We start from the raw sequence: 26302 nt of genomic DNA on the forward strand, positions 1-26302 counted from the left end.
GCCTCCCAGTCACAGTTTACACTCTCTGTTCCTAAATATTTGGTAGCAGCAGAGAGGGAAAGTTTGTGTTTTGTCACTTACAGTTTCTTTATTTCAGCCTTAGTTTTTAACACTATCAAATATCCCCAGCACCAAAACAACATTAGAACTTTGTCAGAAGTTTGCTGCTGATACCAAGAACTATAATTACACCTATTTATCTTCCAACTCCAAATTTTAATGGATTTTTTTTTTTCATTACAGATAACAACAAGGGCACAATGGGCCATAGATACAGTCACACCGAAGCAGAAATGTGGATTTTTCTTTCACTTGAGCTCCTCTTGGGGGAAATACAGGCAGCACAGGAGGACCAGGATTGAAGCAATATCCCAGGAAAGCTGACATCTGAGCCCAGGTACCGCTATCCCTGCAGGAAATTGGGTTTCACCATGAGGATGTAAATCAGAACTACCCTTCACTGCCAAGAGACTTTGGGAATAATAGATTTCCAGGGCAAAATATCAGAGCATTCTTTCCCCCCGTTTAGGACCCTTTCCTTACTCAGGATTGTCACACACATCCCAGGCTCCATTCCCTGAGGGAGGAGCCCGTGCCATGAGAACCTTCCTCTCCCAGAGGAGGGACAGAGGGACACTGAACCAAGGACGGGGGGGAGAGGTGGCTCCCCAATTACTGATCAAAGGCATGGCCAGAGGTTCTGCCTCCAAAAGCAGTTCCTGCTCTCTCTGCAGCCTTCAGCATCCCTCAGGCAAGGAGTGGAGCTGGGGAGCAGTGGGGCTGCTCTGGCTCAGTACACTCAGCACTGACCTCTTTTCACAGCATTACCAGTGCCCAGCCCGGAGAATCCCTCAACCCAGGCACTGCCTGCAGCTCACAGGCCCCTTTCCTTCCCTTTTCCAGCTGCTGCTGGAGTGGTTTCATCGTTGCAAATGAGTTTTGAGTCCCAAATGCAAAGATCCTTCAGCAGAGCAGCCCTGGCCACCCCGTCCCACGTGTGGGGTCACGGGGAGAGGGGGAACCACGGTTTGGTTTTGAGATGTCCCAGCTCCAAGAGGCAGAGGGGGGTCAGCGAGGTGGTTTTTGGAAATGCAAAGGTACCAACACCAGGCCAGGGGTTCTGGTTCTCAGCATCTGAGGGCTGGACTGGAAAATCACCCTGCTGGGCAGGCAGGACCCCCTGTAGAAAACACCAGAGCCTTGTGCTCTGCTTTAGTCCTTCCCCAAGAATGACCCGGGCTGCTGTGCACAGAGCCTCTGCTTCCAGAGGGCTTCAAGCTGCTTGCCAGCAGAAAGCACCTGTTTGGGAATTCAGAGACATTTCAGGGCATTAATCAGGAAAATCCAGAACAGAAAAGGCTCCTAAAAAAATGGCTCTGCAGCAAACAGGGAGGATGGGCCATCATTTCAGTGCCTGCATGGGAAGGCTCCAGCAGCAGCACTGCCCTCAGCTCCCCAGCTGAGCAGCCCAGCAGGTTGGGATGGAGCCCAGGGCTCCACCAGGGCAGGGGGAAGGTTTTGTTTGCTCCAGTGACCTCTGAACTCGCCCCATATTCAGTGCAGCACCAGCAGCCTCGGATTCCCGCTGCTCCAAGGGCTGGATGCCACGTCCTGTCCCAGCTTTCACCTTCACAGGGGCACTGGGATGGCAGAAACGTCGGGTGCAGGTGGTTTCAGTAACTTCTTGTGTGTCTGTAGTAAATCTAATAATTTTTGTGCTTTGAGCACCCCCATAATAACACAGCAGAGTTCTGGCTCAGGCAACTGTTTGGAACTGCATTTTACTGCCAGAATGCAGCTTGCTTGTAACAAATCCTGAACTTTTCCAAGTTGGCCTCTGTCACTTTCTGCTGAGAGAGTGAAACCTTTCAGTTTTAATTCTGTGCTTTTTTTTTCATTACAATTTATTTGTTTCTCTGGAAAATAAGAAAACTGAGTCAGGGTGCAGTCAAATGGAAATTAGTCTTCCAGAAAGTCTTGCAGATTTGGAAGAGGTTGAACCAATGAAAATTGGGAGCCATTATCTTTCCAGTACCAGCAAGTGTGTTGCCTTGAATGAATGGCTGATCTCAGGAATACATGCAATAGTGCAATACATCATAAATGAGATGCTAAATTACCAGCAATATTCCCGTTCTTTATTAAACACTTTGGCTAATTAGTCTGGGAACGTTTCACAGGCTGAGGCTCTGTGAAGTGCTGCAGAAGGTCACAGCAGAAGGCAGCAGGCAATGGATTAGTGAACACGAGAACTCAGCAGGTCTGTTCAGCTTCTGAAATGCAAAAACTCTTGAGGTTCCTGAGCTCCCCAGCCCGCTTTTTCTACCTGGAAGTCTGTAAAATAAAAGGGGAAAACTCTGATTATGATGGTGACGAAGACCAGGAAAGCTGTTATTTCTGAAGAGGCTTCCACGGCTGCCAGACTTCAGTGAAGAACCAGCACCAGAGTTTGTGTAAATTCACAGCAAATCCACACTCCATAAAATCCCTGGAGCAGCTGGCTCAGCACAGAAAGGCAGGTTTGCAGCACAGCTCTTTTTCTTCCCTGCCCCCCCTGCAGTGATCACATAACGTTGGTGCAAGTCACTGCACAGGACTGACCTGGAGCATCCCTTATCTCCATGGCACCCTCAGGTAGCACCTTCCCGGGCAGAAAACAAGCTGCTTTCCCCTCCCAGCAGCACATCCCTGTGCTGGAAGGCTGGAATGCTGCAGGATGGCACAGCCAGTTCCAGCAGCCCCGGGGGCTGCCATTGCTATTCCCTCTGCATCCCGCTCGGTTCTCCTTTCCATAATAGACACGGGGTGGGAAGCAAATGCCAGGGCCAGGCCACTGCAAGGGCTCTGCTCCTGCCTGGTGGGAGTGTTTGCTGGGAGGAATTTATCCTGCAGTGGGACAGTGACCCAGCAGCTCCCACAGCCTCCAGCACTGGGACAGAGGGTGTTCATCGGTCACAGAACTGCCCTGCCAGGGTGTCCCTGCCCATGGGCAGCAGAGTGCTTTGAGTTCTGACTCCTTACATATGAACCCAGCAGCAGAATGGAGTCTGTCTCAGCCTGCAGAGCCTTTTGGGGGTGGTGGGAATGCCATATTTTGCCTCCATCTGCTGACCTGCTGTCACGCTGGAGGGGTGTGAGCCCGCAGACGGAGCAGAACCCCCGTGTTCTTACCTTCCCCAGCCACTGCCATAAATTAATAACATTAAAGCTCCCATAATGTTGTACATGACAAGCGTGGTGTTGATCTAATTCCCTTGGCAGGGGCCCAAGCCAGGTAATTATCCTCTGCCTCCCTCAATTTGTTCGGCGTGGGCAGCGCCTTGAACGTTCTCTGTGGTGCTGCTGCTGGGGACTGTGAGCCATCAGCACCCTCCCAAAACACCCCAGAGGCAAACACGGGGCCTTTAAGGTTTGTTCCTCTTCCCTTCTGCAAAAAACACGTTGGATTTCGAGTGACATCTCTGCTTAGAGATCAGTATTCCGGGGAGAAATGTGTCGGAGCGCTCATGTGGGATTGTTTACCCGGCTCTGCCCAAAGAGCTGACAAATGCTCTTTGTAGTGCCGGGGATGGGGGAGGACAGCAGGGAAAGTGATGCCTCTATTCATGTGGAAGCACCGGTTTAAAACCAGGGTTTTGCTCCGAGACATCCAGAAACACAAAATTATTCCTTTGCTGAAGTCGGCTGAGAAAGTAGAACTCGAGTCTTGCTGTACAGAGATCATTATGAAAAAACAAACAAACAACAAAAAACCTGGGGCTGATTACAGCAAAATCCGGTGAGCTGCATTCTTTAGCCTAAATTTCCCAGGAAACAGATATCAAAGTAAAATTCCGAGAGAAAATCCTGGGACAAATTCCAGAAATTATCGCTGAAAATTATTTTTTTCCTCATGAAGTCGGAAAAGAGAGAGAGAGAAAAAACCAGTCTCAGCTGACAATTCTGTCATTTGGCTGATCTCAAAGGTGATTCTTTCCCAGTTCCAAAAGCTGCCTAATGGCAGCTCAGCACACCTAAGCCCTGTGTGTCACCTAAAGGGACTGGAAGCACAGCACAGAAATGTGAAACAGAACCTTCTGCTATTGTATTTTTCTTTCATTTGCTCAATTTGCTCTGTGATTTATATGGAGAACACAATTTGGAAGATTGCATTGTACCAGCAAGAAGACCACACATTGACTCTCCTGAGCCCACAGGAATTATTTTGCAGCTTTTTCCAGGCTGTTAAATCACAAACTGGGGCAATGGGCAGAAAATGGACCTGTGATTAAACTGGATTTTCTTTTTCATGTAGGTTTCCAAACTTTGAAGTATTTTTGATTACAGAATAGAAAGTACTTTAGGGGGAAAAAAAAAAGCAGTAATTTATTGCAAATCTATAATTTCCGAGGGAAGAATAGTTCAGATTTTGGGGGCCATGAATCACCTTGTGCAGCACCTCTCTCCCCACATCCAGGGTGAGGCAGAGGGAAGTGCCTGACTCTGCTCCCTCAGTGAATCACAGAAACCTGGATGAACTGATGGTCAGCAACGAGATGGACATTTGGAATATTGTCAGTGCCATTTCCTCGCCCGGTGCAACAACTTTCATAACCATTCTACTGTTTAGAAGGTAAATGCTGGGCTCAAACTCAACCCCATCCCAAAGGGCTGTATTTAATGGGCTGGTTTATATGGATATATCTGACTGCCAGCAGTCCTGGGGAAGGAGTGCTCTGCAGCTATTGATTACCAGGGCAATCGTGAGTCATTTCCTCTGATAGACTGCTGAAGGTTAGGGTGCCCAAGGGGGTGGTTTAGGCTTTAAAAAACCTGGGAAATACAAAGGCAGCGTGGGCTGTAGAATGGCAATGACTTCCATTCAGAAAACATCTTTGCTGCACAGTTTGGCTTTGAGAAGGAAAACGTTTGCATCCCTTCTAATGTGGAACTGGAATAACGAGAGGCAAACCTTTAAATGGCAAAAAAAGGGCAAGGTCCCAGACTTGCAGAGGCTTTGAAACATTAAATACACTCGAAAGAACAAGTCACAGTTTAGATTTGTTGCATGAAATATGACATTTAATAGCCTTTAATACGGTTTGATGTGGAACTATCAGGACAATTAGCATGTCCTGTGCTGTTGCTCCCCCTCAGGAATTGCTTTTCATGGATAAATATGTCATGTGGCCCCTGTTTTCTCACATGGAGTTTCATACATCTGTTCTGATTGTCCTGTCAATGGAAATAAAATGTTTGACTCGGTGCATGAGGAAATAGAGGACGGTGGAAAATTGTCTCCCAGGTCCTGGCAGGGAAATCAGCTGGAACGTTCACGGGCCTTGCTTGGATGCTGAAAACAAGTAGCTGTGCTTGCAAGTGGTGATCCAATAAATACTTAATAAAAAGAACCCTCCCAGAGGAGACTGAGCAGATCCTGTTTGAACTAATCCCTGCTGCCAAAGTCCCCGTGGTGGGCACGTGACCCTGAAGGGGCAGAGGATGGCAGGGAAGGCAGGGAGTCCAAATCCAATACAAGACTCCAATCGCTCTGCCAGCCTCTTCATTGCTCCCATTACTGCAACAGAGCTTCTGGGAAAGTGGATGAGGGAGAGGGGAAACATTTTTTGTGTTGTTCTTGCATTTAATTCCATCCCACTGCTTTCAATATTGACCTTTTGCTTCGTGGTTTAAGCTGAGGCTCAGGGGAACAGTTTTCAGCTTCTTTTTGGACACACATTTCCTCCAGGGAAGCACAAGACACGTCACCAAATCTAATCCCTGAAAACCTTCAGCTGAGGTGACTGTTTCATCTGTTTTGACTGTCAGGAGGAAGGGCTGCTTCTTGCTGTGCTCTTAAAATACCCTGAGTTTGGCTCCACAAATCACTGCACTGAAATGATAAAGGACTCGGGGAAACCACGTTTTGCATCAGCAAGAGAAAACTAGAAATGCAAAATAACGAAGGAGGATCTGAATGACATCATCTTGCAGAGCAATCTGCACCAGATGAGCTACATTTAGGGGTAATGATATGTTTGTCTTGGGGAGATTTATCCAGACAAGTTCCACCCCCTCGGGACACACCTGATTGCCAAACGCAGTGTCTCTCCCTGCCTGTCCCACCTGACTGGCCTCAAAATGCCTTCAAAGAGGATCCTGACTGTTACCAAGCCTTCTCTTTTTCTCTTTTATTTTCCACTCCCATAATGAGCTTCTCCAAACCCTTCTCCAAACCAAGCTGGTGCAGCTGGCAAACATCTGCAGGAGAAATGCATCATCTGACATCATCTGGCACTGCTCCTGCTCTGCCTGAGCACAGACCCAGTTATGTGCTGCCCAACAATACCTCTGTGAAGGGAGCTGATGCCACACAGCCAAGATGTTCCCCTAATCCTGTTCGATTCGATGTCCCTAAAGCCTAAATCTGTGCTGGTCTAAGACCTTCTGACCTACAGATGGAGGTACAAACTGCCCCATCTATTATTGTGAAATGCTTTCTCCAACAGACAGTGCCCTGCAGAAGTGCCTGTCTGTGTGTTATCATTTCATGTTTAGGAGGTTATTTGATATTACATCAATTGGGGTGGGAGGTTTGCAGCACAAGAACAGCAGCAGTAAACACTGACTTCAAAAATGCAGGAAAGATTCAGGAGAGAGACCTGTGGAAATGAGAATCTGGATTGAATGGGCAGCAGCTGCCTTGTGATGCTCCCAAGGGAATTTGGCCCCCGTGTGTGGCAGAGATTGAAGTTCAGAGGTGGTGCCCAAAGGGTTCATGGCTGAACTTTAACATCCTGAAAGAAGCAACTCCCCAGATGTGCCTCAAAACATGCTGCTCTGCTTCCAGGATATTACAGAGCCCAGAGCCAGTCTTTGGCAATAAAGCAGAGGATATATTCAGTTCAAGAAAAAATGATTTTGCCTCAACAGCAAGAATTTTTCAGGATCTTTTCTTTCTCACTGCATTTCAGCACCATCTTAAGACCATTATTCAAAAATAGAAGCATCACTTTTCCTCATATTTTTACCCTCTCTACAATATTTTTAGAGAAATGTGAGGCTGACATAACACAAAATCAGAGACTGATTCCATTACAAGCCTTATTCTTCCATGCCTTAAATCGAGTCACAGCCCAAAATGCAGAGGAAACATCAGCTCTGCTCTGGGCTGACTTAAAAAGGGAATTCTTCCTTCTCCTGTTGGAAGGGCTGTGCAGCTCCCTACCTTTCAGGCAGTCAGCATAATCCTGTTGAGGTGCCTTTCAGCTGGAGGGAAGTTGAAAGCACAGTTCTGCCTGAGAGGATTTGGCTCCTGGAGCCTGGGCTGGAAAGGAGCTCCCTCTGCCCTCTTCCAACAGGAGCAAGTGGGGAAGAAGAAGAGGAGCAAAGGGTTGTAGAAGACCCCTTTTTTTGCCATCTCTGGGTAATTGTTCATTACTGGGGGATGAAGGAACCTTCCTTAAGTTTCTAAGTAGAGCCCACTGGTCATTTATGCTTTAAATCCACTTCCATGGAAAAAAAAATCAGTTTATTTTGTTCCTAAATGTGCAGTGGAGCTCCATGTCCGTAGAATGTGGTTCCTCATGACTTTAATTTGTGCCTGAACATTCCTGTCAGGCATATTTATACTTTTTAAAATAGAAGCAGATTGAGGGATGGATTTTTTCAATTAGGAGAATCATTTATTTCTTGCTACCAGAGACACCCTTGTGTTTTAGTCTCTTCTATTCTAATTTTCCATATCCTGGTTTTACACTTGTATTACTCCACATAGTGTGATGGTGAGTCTCATAATTAAAGTTAGTATAAATAAAGCAGAGCTAGAACAGCTGTTCTTTTAAAATAGCCAGGTATTAGTGATGCTGATGGCTGTTATTTGGAGGCACTGGCTGATGGAGGTGCTTTAAAAACCTTGGCTAATCAGAATATTTCAAATTAAAACAAATACTAGTGACACCATGGGAAGAGTGCAACAGAACAGTCAATTAATCCTGATGTACTCTTTACACCCCTCTTATTTTCTGTGATTCTCATCAGCTGAGAGTCTTTTTCTGCTCTGAATTGAAACATCAGAGTTGACTGGGTAGATTAAAAATATTGAAATGAGACATTTACTGCACACTGGAAGTATAATGGTTTTATACATGGAAGCATACACATCAAATTTGAAATTTTAACTTCGAAGGTGGGAGATTTCTTTTCATTTCCCTAACTGCATGGAACATAACTGCCAGATAACTTCCAGGAATGCCAGGAGGTCGGTGCCATTTGGGTTGTGAGTCAGGCTGCCAGAGCAGCTCACGAAATGCCTGGCCCTGGCTGTTCCCCTGGCTGAGCTGGCGGGTGCCCCGTGCTCATCTCCTGAGCTCTGGGCGGGGAACAGTCACCTCCTGCGGGACCCCAGGGCAGGGCAGGGGCTGAGATCGGTGCTGGGGCTGCTTCCAGGGCTGGAGACAAAGCACTGATGTTTTGAGTGCCGAGATCCCGAATTTCTGGACTGTGATTTCGCCTCTCAAATCCTCATTCCCTCGTTCTTGTGGCCTGTGACCTCACCAGAGGAACACGAACAGCTCCGTGAGCCGTGGTGGTTAAACGAGGAAAGGGAGATACTGTTCTTTTTATTTTCCTATATTAAGACCTACAAAAATAATCTGTGGCAAAGAGGATATTTCAAGGGACTATCTCTGCTTGCATTGCCTGCCTGTGGAAAATATTGATTTGAAGGCATTTTGCATGGGGTTGTTATCCATCATCACAAATACCTACGAAGCACAGAATGATCCCACTTTGAGCAGAGACAGTCCTGCAGTGCATCCCCTCAGTGTGCCCCTAATTGTGCCCATTTTCCATAGCCTACAAATAAGGAATAAGCTATATTTTGTGGCTTATAAATCAGGGTCTAGTGTTTCCCCCAGAAAATCCCAAGTAATTCGTTGCAGGCTCCCTCTCCTTAATTATGTCAACACGAGGGGTGTGTTGGTGAAAACGATCCCTGGTGCTTTTCCCTGATCAGCAACAGAAAAACATTTGTCATTGCATTGCCAGGGTTGTTACTGCCCTGTTGCATCAGGTTGGAATCTTGGGATTTGAGCTCACCAGCAAATTTAGGTTGCAAACCTTCCTCCTCAAAGACTGACTACAAAACAGACCTGTCTGCTGGGTTATCTCTTTTTAGCTTGGCAGCTCAGGCCCTCTCTTGACCCCACACGATGCTTTAATGTCATGGAGAATTTCCAGTGTTTCTTGTAATAACCCTACCTCAGATATCAACCAGGATTTGGGGGGGGGGGAGGAGGAATTCTGGCTCTAGAGAGGGTTATTTAAACAATCTTTGTATGATGCTGAAGGTGCACATCCTCTGTGAAATGCCCGTGTAGTTAAAATTCACTTATTCTTGTATTTGCATAGTAGAAGTGGAATTAATTTGATAGATCCCATTGCTGCTGTTTGGAAGCGTGGCAGAAAACTTGGTTCAAAATTTCCTGTTCACTTTTATGCAAAGTACCCATGAAGTCAATAACTGAAACTTGCAGTTCAGTTATTGATTTATGTGATTTTTTTTCCCTTTTCATTTTATAGATTAACAAAAAGAAATGCCTGGGCACGGCCCATAAACCTCTGTTAACGGCCAAAAAAAAAGGGAAATATTTCAGGTAATGTACTTGGAGCACCTCATTCAATTTGGATGTGCTCGGGACTCAGCTCCATTGGATTTTCATCATAAAAGCCACGATTTTGTTTTTAAATTACTTAGAGGCTTAAATTCAGACTAGATAACGGGTGTCTTTGCTGTGTCCAATATTTCAAAGAGAAAAGCCCATATTTCTGCTACAAGTGGAATGGTGTCCCCACCTCCTCCTTTACTCTGCTCCGGGTTTGGGGTGGTTTCTGCACTGCTGATTTCCCTGGGAGTGCCTCCCTTTATTTACCCTCAAACTCCCTTATCATGGACTAAATTATTGCTTAATAGGAGTAAAGACCCGCTGGACATCTCTAACACAAACAACTGCTCCTCCCAGGGTATAATAATTCACACTATTTGTTGTGTGCAACAGTTTTTCTTCACAAATCCTTCTGTCCCAATTTTATGGGACGTCAGCTTTCAGGGGGAGGAGCTGCCTTCATTGATTTAATGTTCTGTACCAGACTAGAGTTCAACACGTAGGAATTTCGCTGGTTTTGTGGATTTTTGTGGATTTTTGTGGAGATGGCTGAGTTTTCATGGAAAAATCCCGGTGGTGGTTTGTAAGATGGACAGCTGTGCCTCAGGGATGAGTGTTCTGTGCCTCAGGGATGAGTGTTCTGGGCTCCTCATTCCGCCCACAGCGGCAGCGAGTGCCTGTGCTCCCCCGGGATCTCTCATTCTGAATGCTGGGAAGGTGACTTTTCGGGATCCCTCTCTGTCTGCACGGTCTGTGTAAGGAAACAGGCACCCCTGTCAGGCCTCTGCAAAGCAGGACTGATCCTCCAAACTGGTTCTGGCAGCACCAATAACAGTGGGGCAGCTCAGGCTCTTCCCTCTGGAGGGAATGATTGGGCACTGATCTGGAGTTGCTCCAACTGCTCCCGGTGGAGACTCCGAAGTTTCCCGGTGGCAGAAATCCAGCTGGTGTAGAATCATGGAATGGTTTGGGTTGGAAGGGAACTTGCAGGTCGGGAAGATCCACCCCCTGCCATGGGCAGGGACACTTTCCACCAGCCCAGGTTGCTCCAACCTGGCCTTGGGCACTCCCAGGGCCGGGGCAGCCCCAGCCCGGGGGGACATTGGATGGCAGAGAGGAGGGGGCAGCCGAGGAGAAGCAGATGGTTTCCTCTGCCTTATCCACGTTTGCCAGCAGGCACTGGAAAGGCTGGAGAAACAAGGTGGGAGTCTTGCAAGATGTTCTGGGAGCTCCTGCCTCTCTCCCTTCTCTGAGGTTGTGTGCCAGCTGCTGTAAACTCGGGGTGCTCTCCATGGCGAGGGAAAAGGTGTTTAATGGACAGAAATCAGGTTGAAGAGGTGTTTCTCTGAGGGCTCTTATCCCAAATACTCTCTGGGCAAGGCTGGTTTTCTGCCAGATGGTCTGAGCTGAGCATCTGTGTGAGCCAAACACCTTTAACCTCGATATCTGAGTGAGTGACCCTTGGGGAGGGACACAGAGCCCAGTCTGCAGGGCAGCGGGGACTGGTGTGAACTGGGAGAGCGGGAGGGACTCCCCCCCAGCCCCCGGGGTGGCTGCCCGAGGGTTCTCTCTGCAGATAATCAATCCAGTGTGAGGCCCCGGGCCAGGCAGAGCCAGGGAGCAGGGAAGGTGTGTTTTCAATCACAGTGCAATAAGTGATTTTTGTTGTTTCTTTTAGAGGAGGATTTTTTTTTTTTATGAAATGGAAAGGGGGGGAAGGGATTTCTCAACAGAAAGGAATAAAATAAAAGAATATGATCTGGCCTGGAATGATCCTTCAGAGCACTGACAGCAAAATCCTGGAGTGGATGTGCTATGTTAAAATATTGTCGAAACGCTGGTGTCAAGTTGTACTCAAAGAGTATTGTTCCTTTATCTAGGAAAGCATCTTCTGCCTAAATGGTTTCTCCTCGTCAGTTCTCTGCTAATAAAGCCGCTGTGTCATTACAAGTCCTTACGTGCTCACAACCACTCCAGGTATTCTGAATTTCACTTTAAAGTAGCAACTACAATTAACCAACTAAGCCAAATTATTTAGCATGACAAAGGTCCACTTGAGCTGAAGTGCTGTTCTCTAATACAGCTGAAATGAAAACACAGACTTTGGGCTACACCTGAATGAAAAAAATGCTTCTTTTTTTTTTTTTTCCCCCCTGGGAACTTTCTCCTCCTCAGAGCACAGATCCCAAAGCAGGTCATACATATATTACATACTCTGTTACATGCAGTGTATATAATATATGTATGAGACACGTATTATGTATGAGATATATATGATATATACTAAATGTTATATATTTATAATATATGAAGTATCCAATATATAATATCTGATCTATATTTTATGTTATATATAGATATATAATATTGCTATAGAACATATAGTATATATAATGTTATATAGGATATATAAAGGATCTAGTATCTAATATATATTATATGATATGTATTATATGTTATATATAGATATTGATATATAATGTGTATGTTAATATATTATGTTATATATAATTTTATATTATATGTAATGTATAGTCATATATATTATAGTATGTGATATAGTATATATATGATATATGTTATATGTTATATATTGCTATATACTATTGATATGTAACATATGTTAATATATTATATGCTATATATAATGTTATATATTAGTATATATATTATAGTATATATAATGTTATTAATGTATTTTAATAATATTATTATATATAGTATTAGACATTGCATACTTTATGCACATATCTGTTATATGTACATACATATATTATATACATATATATACACATACATATGTATATATACATATATATGTATATACATACATATATATATTATATATCCATATATATATTATAGATATGTATATAGATATATAATATATGTATATATCTGTATAATATATGTATATATATAATATACTATATGTATATATAGTACATATATGTTTTATATCCATACATATACTATATATATATGTATATATCCATACATATATTATATATATATGTATATGTAGTATATATATGTATATATCCATACATATATTATATATGTGCTCTTATATGTTATATAAAGATGTTCATGTTATTTAATAATGCTGATGATGGTGACGATAATAATTATTATTAGCGTTCTATTTATTTATCGATAGTTATTTGCATTTATTTATTTATTTATTTATTTATTTATTTATTTATTTATTTATTTATTTATTATCGAGCGCAAACGCCCCCGCGATCCCCGCGTTTCTCCTCCTCCGGCCGCCGCAGCCCGTCCATGCCCCCCCAAGCCCTCCCTCTCCTGTCGGGGGTGGGGTGTGTGTCCCCCGCGCCCCTCTGCCCTCCCCTTCTCCCCTCCCCTCCCCGCACTATTTCGTGCGGGCGGAAGGACACGTTCCCTCGGTAGTGGGCGGCGCAGGGATCGGCGGCGCGCGCGGGGCGCTGTCAGTCAGCGCGGCGGCGCCGGGACGCGCCGGGCGCAGCGGAGCGGGAGGGACGGACGGACGGACGGACGGACGGACGGACACACGGACACACGGCCGGCGGGGACACACACACGGCCGGCGGGGACACCGCGCACCGCCACCGCAGCCTCGTCCGACCGCGCGGGGGGAACGGCCGCCCGCCCCTCCGCCCGCTGCGATGCTGCGGCTCGCCGCGCTGCCCTGGACCTTGGCGTTGCTGGGAGCCGCAGGTAACGGGGCGGCGGCGCGGGGCGAACAATGGGACGGGGCTCGGGGGCGTTTTCCCCCCCGCGCTCTGCCCGCGCCCGCCGTGTGCGGGGCCGGGGGCGGCGTTCGAGGCTGTGTCGGGAGGGGGGCTGCGAGCGGGACCGCGGCTCCCCCGGGAGCGCCGCCGGCGCGGGGTGCGGGGGGAGCGCGCACAATGGGGCGGCGGGGATGCTGCGGGCGCCCTTGGCCGCTCGTGGCGCGGCGCTCGGCAGCGGGAGGAGGAGGAGGAGGAGGCGGCGGTGGCGGTGGTGTCGTTGTGTCGTTGTCGCGCCGGGTTCATTGTGGATGTCGAGGATGCTCCAACCCGCCCCTCCCGCCCGGGCGAGCGCGGCGAGGGAGGGGATGCGGTGGATGCGGGAAGGGCGGGGGATCGAGCGGCTGGAATAATGGGGAGTGTGGGGGGGAAAGGAATAAGGGGAAAGGAAAAAAAAGAAAGAAAGGAGGGGCGCGGGCGCTGCCGTTGTGGAGCGGCAGCTGGGCGCGAGCGGCGGGGGGGCCGCGGCCGATGGGCGCGGGGGGGACCCCGCCGGTGGCCGCTCGGGAGCCGCCGGTACCGCCCCGGGAGCGGCAGGTGGGGTGGGAGCGGCCGCACCTGCGCCGGCCCCGCCCCGGCGCGCGTCCGTCCGCCGGGATGCATCCCTGGGGCATCCGTCCGTCCGTCGGTCCGTCTGTCGGTCCCCAAGCTCCGCGCTGTCCGCCCCCACCGGGGAGCGTTCCCGCAGCCCTTCCGCGCCCGCTCCTGCCCCTGCGAGCGCTTCCCCCCCTGTCCCGTCCTGCGGCTCGTCAGCCCCTTCCCCCGCCCCACCCCGCACCCCTCCTGGCCCGAAGCCCCCGCACGGCTTGTCTGTGCCATCGCCACCTCCAAATTGCGTTTGTGCCCCGCAGCCCCTCTCGGCTCGTTTCGCAGCTGCCCCCCATCGCTGCCGGGGGTGCCCGCGGTCCCGGGGTGCCCTGTGCCTGTTTGGGTGCCCTTGCCGTGTTACCCCAGCGCTGCTCATTCCCAGCCCTCGCTGCCCGGCTTCTCCTCGCCCCTTCCCTCCGCGCTGTCCTCACCCTTCCTCCCTCCCCACGCCGAGGATTCTTCGTCTCCCTCGGCGGTCCCTTCTGCTGTGGCTCCGTCTCCTCTCGCAGCAGCGATCGCTGCCGTGTGGCTCCATCCCAGCCCCGGTGCTGCTGGACCATCGCCACCGGTGTGCTCCGACCCGAGCCACCTGTCAGCACAACACCCATCCTTAGCGAGGCACAGCCCTCCCGTGCTGCTGCAGGGCTTCCCTTTAATTTAAGAAAAACATATTGCTGCTTATTAGAGGGGCTGTATGACAAATAAGGGGTGGTTGTGTTCCCGTTTCCAGCAGTTCTTCCCCGTATCCAGCTCTGCATCTGGCTCGGCCACACCCTCCCGTCCCCATCCCTGCACATTCCTGATCTCACCCGCTCGGAGATGCCAGACTATGATCTGTGATTGCACAGCCCTCGCCTCCCTGACACATCCACACAGGCTTTCTCGGCTGTGGGAGGGGAGAATAAAGCTTTTTTTTTTTTTTTCCCCGGGGAAATAAATGGGAGTAAGCAAAAGAAAAATTATCTGCGTATCATCTGTTGCCCCACTCAAATACATGTTTATCCAATAATAATAATTATGAATATGCAGAGTGCCTAGGGAGCTGCACAGCTGGAACTGTTAAATCAGCATAAAATGGAGAACACAAAAACCAAATAAAATATTAAAAAGCTAGAACAAAGCAGCAGCAGTGTTTATGGTGAGAGCAGCACCCAGCACTTCAGCTCTGCTTTCCACCCTGAAGGATGCTCTGGTTGCCTTTTTTGCCCAGCTGATCTCACTGGGCTGTGATGGAGGAGAGAGGGATTTGCTTTGGGTTTTGGTTCTGCTGCAGGAGGTGTCATGAACAGGGGGAGCAGCACTGATGGTGCTGATACAGAAACCCCAACTCCGGCTGAAACGTGAGGGGAGGCAGCAGAGGATGGTTGTAGTGAGGAATCCCTGAGGAGCGTGTTGTCTGAGCCATAGTAGTGGGCTGGGTTCAGAACAAAAGTGTGCCTTTATGGCTTTTAGGATAATTCCATGTTTTATATGTGCCCCTGTGGCCTGAGATAGTGATGATTTATTTAGTCTACGGTTAAATTAAAATATTCTCTGATAATTTAGGGGCCGATTTACAGACACAGCAGATGGCTCATCTCCTTTCATGCACATCCCGAGAACTGGTTTCTTAAATAATAGAGTATTATGTATAAACGTTTTCCTCTGAACCTGAAAATTCCGGACTTGACTGTTGGGATTTTTTTTTTTGTGGGTTGTTTTTTTGTTGTTGTTTGTTGGTTGTTTTTTTTTTTCTTAAGGACAGTTAATATATTAGTAATTTAAGGAGTACCCAGTTTTTAAGTGTTAAAGATTGTGGCTGCTCTCCAGGCTGGAATTGCCTTCACTTTTCTTGGCTCATCTCCAGAAACATAAATTTTAACGATAGACTTTCCTGCCATGGGGTAAGTGATTGGTTCCTTGTTAATAGAGAGTGGTGTGGTTTTTGTGTCTGGGGGGGTGGGTTGTTTGTTTGAGAGCTGGGAGGGGGGGAATGCCATGGATTTCCTCCCCTGGCTGGCAGGGAAGCAGAACCAATTGCTGGGGGAGGAGGAGGGGATCCTGCATCTGCTGCCATCAGTCTGCACGGGGAAATAGCTTTAGTGAGAGACAAAAGCACATTTTATGTTCTCATTTCAAAGGCCATACTGCGTTTCTCCTCATTATTGAACACCCCTGGTGATGCTGTTTGTACAGAGAATGCAAATTCCATTTTTTTCCTGGTAGGTTTTCCGTGTGGTTTTTGGGTTTGCAGGGCTGTGTATTCCGCTGTGACTTGATCTATCCATGACAATTCTGGTGTGCTCTTAACTCCCAACTTGCAAATAGTAGAACAGATATGATGAAGTTCCCAAAATGCCTCTGGGAGCAGACTGGGAGAATCTGTCTTCTTTGGAAGTGTCGTGGCTTTTACACAGGGAACATCAGAAGATTTCAAGTAGGGGCCATGACAGTGTTTTTCAGGTGCAGTGAAAAGACGTGTCTTTGTTGTTTTCCTCAATTTTGTACCTTCACAGGGATCTAAAATGTAAGAGAAAATAAGCAAAGCGACTCAAGTGTAGCCGCAAAAGTTGGAAAACAGCGAGGAAGCAAAATTGTGTTGTTCGTCTTGCTTTGTGTGAATGGGAGAATGGGAATAACTGGGCTGAGGGTGTGTCTGTGGAGGGAACTACAGCTCCCAGGCAGCTCCACTCTCCTGGATGGGTCCTTTGCGCATGTTTTCCTGGGAATTAATTAATGTGCCGGTTTTCATCACAACAGTCCTGGAGGGGAGGGAGGGGGGGAAAAAAAAATAAAAAAAAATAAAAGAGCCACCAGGCGAGTAGACTTTGAGCCATAAAAAAAAAATAAAAAAATCACAGAAGCAAATTTGAAGGTCAGATGCGTGCTGGCCGCGGCTCCTTTTGTTTGGGAAAAGCCATTAGGGCGGTGGAAAGCCCCGCAAAGGGATGTAAATGAGGCGGGTTCGGCGGCAGGGCCATTGTGCCCGCTGGGCTCCCGGTGTGGAAGTGCAGCTGCTCATTAGGGGCGATGCCTTTTGAAGTGACCGTGAGAGCCCCCCGATGGCAAAAACCCCGCGGAGGGACATTGGGATGTGGGGGTTTTAGTTTACAGTGGAGGTAGAACAGATAAAAATCAAGGATAAACTTCAGAATAACATAAATTCGTGGCTTAAAGTCCAGTAGCTTCCACCGTACCTAAGGTGATGCGAAGGCAGATGATTGCTGTCCATTCCTGCACTGCTGGATCTTCCAAGGATAGGGAAGTGGTGGAGTCACCATCCCAAAAGTGTTCAGAAAACACGTGGACGTGGCGCTGGAGGCCGTGGTTTAGTGGTGAACACCCTGCTGGGTTGACAGGCTTGATGATTCTAAAGATCTTTTCCGACCCTAATGATTCTCTGATTCCACAAAAGGAAATTTCAGGAGGGATTTCTTGCTGGAAAGGGTGGTCAGGTGCTGGAAGGGGCTGTGGAGTTCCCACCCCTGGAGGTGTCCAAGGACGTGGCACTCAGTGCTCTGGGCTGGGGGACAAGGTGGGCATCGGGCACAGGGGGGACTCGATGGGCTTGGGGGATTTTTCCAACCTCAGTGATTCCGTGAGAAATCTTGTGCCAAACACGTGGAGGTGTCCAGGGTAGATGATGATGTGTGTGAAAATGCCCAGGGCCACCTGAGAGCTTCCTTAGAGCAATTCTTGGACCCCCTTATGGGCTCTGACTTCTGAATTTGCTTTTGGTTTAACACAGGCAATTCCTGTATTTGTCCAAGCAATCTTGGGCAAAAGTAGAACATCAGTAACCTGAGTCCTGAGAACTTCAGATCTTTTGGAGAAGCTGATTTTTGGGGAATAGGTAACAATGGAAGGTTTCCCCTGGGAAGCAAGTGCAGGTTGCTGTAAGACACCAGGGTCCTGTGAAGCAGCAGCAGCTGTGGGGTGTATTCACACAGCTGGGTGAGGTACCAAGTTCTTTAAGGTCACATCTAAAAGGGAATAATCAGCATGGAGATTTGGGAATCCTTTAGACCTGTGTGTTTGCAGCAGAAGTCAGGGAGCCTTGTTCTGTTTGAAGAAAATGAGATGCTTGTGCCTGAGCACTAATATGTCTCAACTTCCTGCTGTACATTCAAAACCAGCCCTCAGTTTTAAAATGAAGGAGGGAGACTTTCAGCTCAAGTCTGTAATTGTTCACTGCAGGTTCTGTGTTTCTGCCCTGCCCCAGGTAACAGAGGTACCAAAGATCTTTAAGGTTCTGACTGTCCACAGGTAAACTCATCATTAGGAGCTTAAAGCCAAGTGCCAGAGGGCCCCAAATGCAGGGAGGGACAGACACTGACCCCACAGCTATTCCTGCTGCCCTGTGTCACTGCAGGGGTGAAGCCTCTGTCTGTGAACCTGATGCAAGAAAATTAAGTTTAGGCTGGAGACAGTAATGTGAGACGTGCTGTGGTTGATCCATCATCTATTTGCATCCTGGATCTTGTGACAAGACAGACAGAGAGCTCTGGATGTGTTGGGAAAACTGGGAGTTGCCTGATTTATTACTGTCTTGGTGGAATAATGTGGAAAATATTTTGGAAATCCAGTGGAATGGTTAATTTCGAGTTTATTTCGAATTCAAACAAAGAGCCCTCACCTCGTCTGGTCCTTGTTGGCCAGCACAGGATGCACAGAAAGAAACTCCTGCCTGGTTTCATTGTTGTGGAATTGCCAGTTTCGTCCTGCCTTGAGTAAAAATGTTTGGGCTTCCTTTGCAAAATGTTTGTGTTTGAGGCTGTTCCAACCATCGTAAATCAGGGTGGGCACTTTTCACAGTTTGTTACTAAAATCAGGCTGGTCAGGTGAGTTCTCTGACAGTGCCCCTGCTCATCACCCAGCGCTGGGAGTGCTGGGCCTGGGACAGAAACATCCATGGACTTCCTGGGGTGAGGGCAGGGAAAGGCTTGGAGCACCTCTGCTGGGGGAAGAATCCCAGAAAGGCACGAAGAGAAGACCCAGAGGGATGTTATTGTGGATAAACAGCTGGTGGGAAGGAGTGGAGAAGACAACCAGGCTCTGCTGTGGTGCCCAGGACAGGACAGGAGACAACCAGGTGGAATACAGGAAATCCTGTCTGAATGTGGCAAACAGAACAAAACCCCCTCTCTTTTTTTTTTTTTTTTTTTTTTTTTTTTATTTAGTTGACCCCTGGGACAGGTTGACTGGAGAGATTGGCATTTAGCACCCACCTGGACTCACTCCTGGATAACCCGTTGCAGCTGATCCCCTCTTGGACTGGATGATCTTGAGATGTCCCTTCCAACCTCAATTATTCTGTGATTTCAGAACAGCAACTCTTATAAAAATATTTATAATAGGCACTTGTTTAAATAGTTAATTTACTTTTTTTTGTTTATATCAGTGATATGTATCAAGGTGGAAACTTTAAGATAAATGAGAATGTTAATTACTGGCTACTGGTTTATGGTTAATAATTTACCATGTTGACTGACTTGAAATATAATTCCAAAGACACGAATGGGAGTGTTTAAACTTGTGTGAAAAGGTTGGGAAGTGTGTGAAATAAAGGGTTAGGTGAAGAAATGAGTCAGTTAAACATAGTCAGGCTCCATTTTGGGCAGAGTAGGGTTTATCAGTGCATGGAATAGGAGAGACCTGGCTGGGTTGTACGTGGAATGTGGTGAATCAGGTGGTAAATCATGAAAAGTGGTGATGAAGATTTTAGGCAATGGAAATCCAAACTTGTCTCCAGATTTGAATGGGCTTTTCCATATGTTTCATCTCCTGTCTCAAAAGCAACTCCATAAAAACTACTTTAAGTGTTACTTGAACTGCAATATATTCATGCAGAAGTCAGTTAATTGTCCCCGAAATTAAATCGTAAGATTGTAAAATTTCTTGTTTGCTGAAGAAGAAACCCCTAAACATTTCCTTAAAATAAAAACAAGGCGCAGTTATTTGCAGTGAGTTCCAACTGCAGCCTTTTTAACATGAAGATTGATGTGCATTAAGCATTCAAAAATTTAAATCCCATTTCTTTCAGCGCCTTCATATCTGGGATATTCAAGGCTGCGTTTCAACATGATACAAAAGATGAACAGCCAGTTTGGTGGTGTTTGCACAATATTGGCAAATTGGGCTCTTAATGTGCGGTATTATTGCATAATCTGATGTTTAAAATAAACAGTGGCGATAATGGAGGGAACCTCGGGATCTGGAGATGCTCGTTGGTGGTTCTTCAGAGCCCACGGAAAGCAGCCTGTCTGTGCATATTAATCACCCTTTCAAAGGAAGTTTGCCTTATTTGCATTGTGTGTGCTCTGAGCAGTCCCATAGTGTGGCTGGGAGAGCAGAGAGGCGAGGGGGGGGGGCTGGAATTGTTGTTCTCAAAAGGGTTTTTATTCCATTCAAGTGGGAAGGCTGAATGCGGGAGAATCAGAGCAGTGTTTGGGGCAAGAACAGCCCCTTTTGGGGCTCGGGGAATGTGGAAACCCAGCTCGGAGGGTCTGAGCAGCGGCACCCTGGTGTGGTGTCACCCATGGGGTGCCACAGATCCACAGCCCAGTGTGCCAGTGGATCCAGGGGTTATGGGGAAACTGGGGTTGGAAATGAAATATTGGTGAAATCTTCCGGTTTTTGCCTTTTATGGACACAGTTCCAGGCCTGGAGCCCTCTGGAAAACACGTGGGAGATGTAAACACTGGGGAACATTTTATCTTTGGGGATAACAAGGTTTCCTAGGCTGCATCTGGTAATGTGGTTTTTACCTTAATTCTGCTGTTACTGTGGACCCAGGTGAGGTGATGTGTTAATGAGCTGCAGCCTTTGTATGAAAAAAATCCAGGAAAGGTGAGCTTTTGGTTACTTTTCCAGGAGACATCCTTGCATAAACAAGGACTGTGTCTGACAGCCTCTAAAAACCCTAAAAGCTTTCTTTTTAGGTTCTGAAACATGAACTTTAGTGACCAGTCGAGATGTTTTGATCACTGCTGGCTCACGAACTGTTTTGCTTGGTGTTGTGAGAGACGTCCAGAGAAAAGATATATGTGTGTAAATATATGTATATTTGTGTAGGACACTCTAGTGGCAATTTTCTTTGGGCACAGGGAGGAGGAAGTTGCAGATGGAGCCTGTGTTTGCAGCGGTTTTAAGCAGCAGCACCAACAGGTTGATGATGATCAAGCTCATCTGTTCCTGCAGTGATTTGTTTCTGCTCAGGGCAGTGGAGAAATAAAGACTTTTGTGGGGAGCTGCAGTCCAGACAGCTCAGATAAGCACCGTGAGATGTTATCAGAGGGTGCTGCTCACTCAATAATATTGAGCTGGGCTGGTTGCTGCAGTCCTTGGCCCCTCTTTGATTTTCCTTGTGTTATCAACCACTTGGGCATATTGTCTGACACGGGAATCATTTTGTTCTGCTCTGAACTGTCAGGCAGTTCCCTTTCAGTGTGGAATTCAAGAGGGAAGTGCTGTAAACTGTGAGGGTTTTAGGAACAGTTATCCAGGGCTTTGGAGAGCAGAACAGTCTCCAGTGTTGCTGTCCTGGCTGGGCTGAGGTTGATTTTAACCTGAAAAGGTCTTTGCATAAGTGAATCACTGGGATGGAGCTTTTGGTGGTTTTGTTCTTGCTCTCTGTGCTCAGAATGGTGTTTTCAATGGATTTGTTTGTTGTGGACATGAGGAGTTTTTGTGTGAATGATGCAAGAAGACAGGAAGAGAATTCTCTGGACAAATGTTCATTTTATTTAGTGGGAATTGTGGGGTGTGCAGTGTATGTGTGCAGCTGGGGGTGTTCTGGGCTGGGGATGGATGGATTTTCATGCTGGATCAAAGCTCTGCCCGTGTGTCACTGCTGTCACCACACCTCCAGTCAGAAGGGAAACCCCCAAACCATCAATGCAACACCCTTTGCATCACTTGGGGCACTTATTTGCTCCATATTTTCATATAAAGCACGTTGCACTGGCAGCGTTTAGAGGTGGGGTGTAGGAGCAAATAATGTACCCAGCCAGTGTTGATGTTCTATTTCCCTTTAGCTGCCTCGGTATTGTTAGATAATTAATATTAATTGCTGAATAGTTGTGGAAGGTATGGCACGGTTCTGAGAAAACAAAGCACTCAGTGCACACCTGGGTGTGCTTTGAAAGCCTTACAATAACCATTTTTAAGCTCCCTCTCTAGTTGTGGGTATAAATAACACACAGCAACGTGAGTAAAACATCTCTGTGCAGCTCGGGATGTGTGCAGAATGCATACCCACAGTATGGGCTAACTGTAATTTTTTGGGTGCTTAATTTTGTGGTTTTTTCAGTGTGTTGGTAGTGAGAGAAAGTCACCAGACACTTGTGTGCAGCATTTTAGAAAAACACAATCGGCAGCTGCTTGTCCAAGTCACTTATTAAATTATTCTAAGCCTGCAGAAATCAAAAGAACAGACACAGGAACCGTGTTTGTGTCGTGTTTTCAGCAGATAATCCCTCAGAAGTATAACATGCTTTTAGGGGTTGTGAACAGACTCACAGAATTACTCTGCAGTCCCCTAAATCCTTTTGGAGTTTAATCTCCTCATGATCTGTGGGATGCAACTTGAAGGCATTTAGCATTTATTATTATTATTTCCTCCCCAGTGCTCGGTGTTTGTTTAGGAATGGAGCAGGCATGTTGGAACAGCGTTAGGAAGATCAAATGTGTGTCTGTGTTTATTATGGACACAGCCTGCAAGGGACTCAGAGAGCTGCTGGAAGTGGAAATCTTAATGAATGCCACGAGGAGGAATAAATCCTTGTATTCCAGCTGAGTTCTGCTTAAGGAAGCTCGTTGCTTGTGAGAGAAGGGATGGCACATAGAGATTTAATTTCACGTGGAGTCCCTTCTAGCTTTGCCATCGGGTTTTTGGGGTTTAGCTCTGTGATTTTTCTCCCTTTCTCTGTACAATGAATATTTCATTCAATGCTTCGTTTGTGTGAGCAAACTCGGGGGGGTTTGTGCTTCCTGGCCAGCAGTGATGTAGAGCTGCAGTGTCCAGGTGTGTCTGTACCTGGAGGAAGAGCGAGATTTCTGCTGGGGAACGTTTCTGTGTCATGGGATAAAAGTGATTTTTTTGTCTGGGTGCTTGGAAATGGGTGTTTCTGTTGGGAGGGTGCTTTTATTCCTGGCAAAGGAGTGGGTTTTGTGGCCATGCACAGGAGGGAAATCCTGCACTTGGGGTGTGCAAAGCTGTTATCACCCCAGGGACAGCCATGGATAATATCCAGGAGGGACCTTGTCTCACCTGCAGGTGTTGAGGGATCACCTGTCCCTGGGAGGGTTCCCAGGGGTTCCTCGAGTGCAGAGCAGTGTAAGTCTGCAGAGTGGCCAGTTATTTTTAAACAACTGGGCGTTCCTGGGAGTCGAAACGATCTGTGATGATCTTCCTGGCAAAAAAAAACCCAAGGCTTTAACTGAAAGAGGGAAGAATTTGCCTTCTGAGGAACAGGACCTGAGTGTGAGCTGGGGATGGGGTGAGCTGTGGGTGGGGAGCAGGAGATGCCCAGAGCTGTGTGAACAGGGGTCTTCTCCTTGCTACCACTCCCAGCTCAGCTGAACGTGGCACCGCTGGTGCTTCAGCCAAGCTGTCACCAGCTCGGAGTATTTCACACCTCGTTCTGTTGGGAGAACAGGAACCTTCTTCTCTTACAAACAGCAAAGCTGAACGTCAGCGAGCCAGGCATTAAAGAGGCTCCTTCCTGAGATATTCCCCTTGCTCAGTCTCTGTGCCAGAAGAAGACTTGCAGTGTAGCAAAGTGTTTTCACTGGGCTCTTTTTAAAACATACACTTTCTGAAGCAGTTATATTTCCATTATTTCGCTAAGTAGACACTGAATATTCAGGTTAAACAGGCAGCTTTTGCACTTGGAGCAGAAGAACACCTAAAGTGTGTTCACCTTGTATTTTTCCTGTACTCTGTGCCTGGTCACAGAGCAAACACACTGCAAATATTTGCCCTTTTATCAACAACAATCATTGGTTTTTGCTTATATAACAAGGGCAGAAGTATTTGGACAAAAGCTTGCTGGGTTTGCATGATTTTACTGGGAAAATAATAACTTTTGGTAAATGAGAGAACTCTAAAAGGTTTTTTCTTTTTAATGGGTAATGGTAATCCCCAAAGAAGAGACTGAATATATCAATTATCTATAGCTGAAAGTCCTAATGAGGATTTCAAAACTTCATCTGCAGATGAAGAATACTTGTTTGATGAAAAAGGGTCTAGATTTAAATGAAATCACAAACCAAATGTGGACCAACCTGACCGTTTTTGTTGCAGTTATCCATGAATTTAAGGTTGTTTTCCTGTGGCTTTGTAGCTGCAGTCACTCTGGCAGGTCTAGGGAATGATTAGTACCCTATTCCAAAGCTTCTGTGTATTCCCAGTAGTTGTTTTTCATCAACCTAAATTGGTACATACAAAGCAGACTTGAGATAAAAATAGCAAATCCCACACTCCCTTATTTTGTGTGTTCAGGCCCTGCATTATTTATGGCTTTCTGCAGTGTCCTTTGTGTACAAATGCAGTTGTGATTTATTATTTATTGGGACAAGCAGAAGTAGCTCCAAGTATTAAAAAACCGAAAGATAAAGGTATTTTCTTATCAGGTGAATGGTTTTCTTATCTCCTTTTCCTTGAAGATTGCAGGGAGTAGTGGGAGCAGAGGAATTCAGCTGAAGTGGTGAGTGAAAGCAATGCTGCTGATTCCCTTGGAATTTAGCACTTTAAATGGATTAGAACTAAAAATACCCCTGCCTGGCATTGCATCACATCCAGAAGCCTTTTAAAGTATCTGCATTTACATGTTTGATGTCAGTTGGAGCTCAGGGAGAGCCCCGTCCATGGGGGCTCTCTGGGAGTCAGGATCTGCAGTGTCTGAGTGTGGGGCATGGCCTCACAGCTAAGGTGCACTGGGGAAGGGGGAGCCCAGAAGCAGCACTTTGGGAAAGAAAAGGTGATCTCTGTTCCATACAGGCTGTGGAATTCACTCCTGGGACGTGTGGGAGCTTTAACAAGAATCAGCCTTTTGGGACTTTGGCTCGGGGTGGGATCTTTGAGCATCTTGACCAGCTGTTGATCAACTCTCCTGCCAACTAATCCACCCCGAGCTCCTGTTGTGTCCTGTGGTGAAATGTGGGAACACGGTCAGGGCTGGAGATGTGCTCCTGCTTATCCTCACAGAAACACAGAAATGGTATTTTAGCACTGCAAAGGGAAATAACTGGGTTTGGTGCTTTTCTGAGAGCCTGGAATTTCATTGCCACAGAGGAGGGTGCTTTGATTTAAATTGTGGCTCCTGCTTCTGTTCTGTTTGGACAAACTTTACTTTCACATGGCAATTAAATGATCTTGGTGCCCTTGTAGAGGGGCAGAAACAGAGAAATACATCATCACACAGTGCTAATTGGGCTCTTTTAAAGGAGGTGTGATGATACCACTATGTCAGACATCCTCATGCATTCTTAGTTTCTAAACTGCTGAGAAAACAGTTATAAATCCATGCAGTATTTTTTTTTTTTTGCTTTATACTGAATATTTCTGTTAATTTTTGACCTGTATTTACTGTAACAGAAGCTGCATGTTCAGTAGCTCTAAAGGTGAGTCTCTGCTGATGTTTAAGGTGTGGTTTGGGGTTTAGGTGATGCTTCTGCAGGTTTCCAGAAGCTGAGGAAGAGCGAAGTGCAGTGTTATCCTGATGGATTTGATGGATCAGCTGCAGGCACTGCAGGGAAGGGTTTTTGGGTTGTGTCTGCTTTCATCTCACTGAGATGTTCAGAGAGGTCATAAATCAAAGCCAGGTAAGATTTGGGAGCTGTGGTCCAGGTTAACATTTTGGACTCCACTAGATGGCACTGATTTATTGTGCTGTTGATAAAAAAAACCCCACCAAATGCAGTTTTGTGAATTACAGAGGGAGGTTTTTATTTTTGGAGCAGGAACCATAAATAAGGTGATGAGGATGCTGAATACTTATATACTTGTCATATATATGTATTCCTTCATGACCTCTTGCTTTTGAAGTGAAGCAGTGAACTGATATACTGATATTTTGGATGGGATGGGTAAATCACGAGCATATCTTTTAAATATTTAGAACTGGGGACCCATCTCAAAACAAACACTTATTTTTTTCCTTATCCTCTCTGTGTGAACATCCTCTGTTGATAAAAGACAAGGACCTGCTGCAGTGTGTTGGTGCAGGCAGGGTTGGGATGGATGGGTTGGGATGGATGGGTTTTCCAGAACTGTGTCTCCAAACATCGTGGGATTTTGGGCAGGGCAGGGAAGGA

At 46.7% G+C, this 26302-nt stretch overlaps 1 protein-coding gene across 15 annotated transcripts in view; it reads left to right on the forward strand.

The window, feature by feature from the left end:
• The first annotated feature begins 13151 nt into the window (after window positions 1–13151).
• The window catches only part of NCAM1 (neural cell adhesion molecule 1), an 88850-nt gene continuing 75699 nt past the window's right edge, over window positions 13152–26302 (forward strand). For 6 of the 15 annotated variants that reach the window (XM_027737017.2, XM_027737018.2, XM_027737019.2 and 3 more), the window contains exon 1: window positions 13152–13346. In XM_027737017.2, coding sequence (XP_027592818.1) covers window positions 13295–13346 — 52 coding nt within the window. In that variant the 5' untranslated portion in view covers window positions 13152–13294. The remainder of the gene's footprint in view (window positions 13347–26302) is intronic. The other 9 variants (XM_027737025.2, XM_027737026.2, XM_039386497.1 and 6 more) reach the window with 4 other exon arrangements.

This window comes from Pipra filicauda, unplaced genomic scaffold (assembly GCF_003945595.2).
Source record: "Pipra filicauda isolate LSUMZ 115617 unplaced genomic scaffold, ASM394559v2 scaffold488_size445888_pilon, whole genome shotgun sequence".
NCBI lineage: Eukaryota > Metazoa > Chordata > Aves > Passeriformes > Pipridae > Pipra > Pipra filicauda.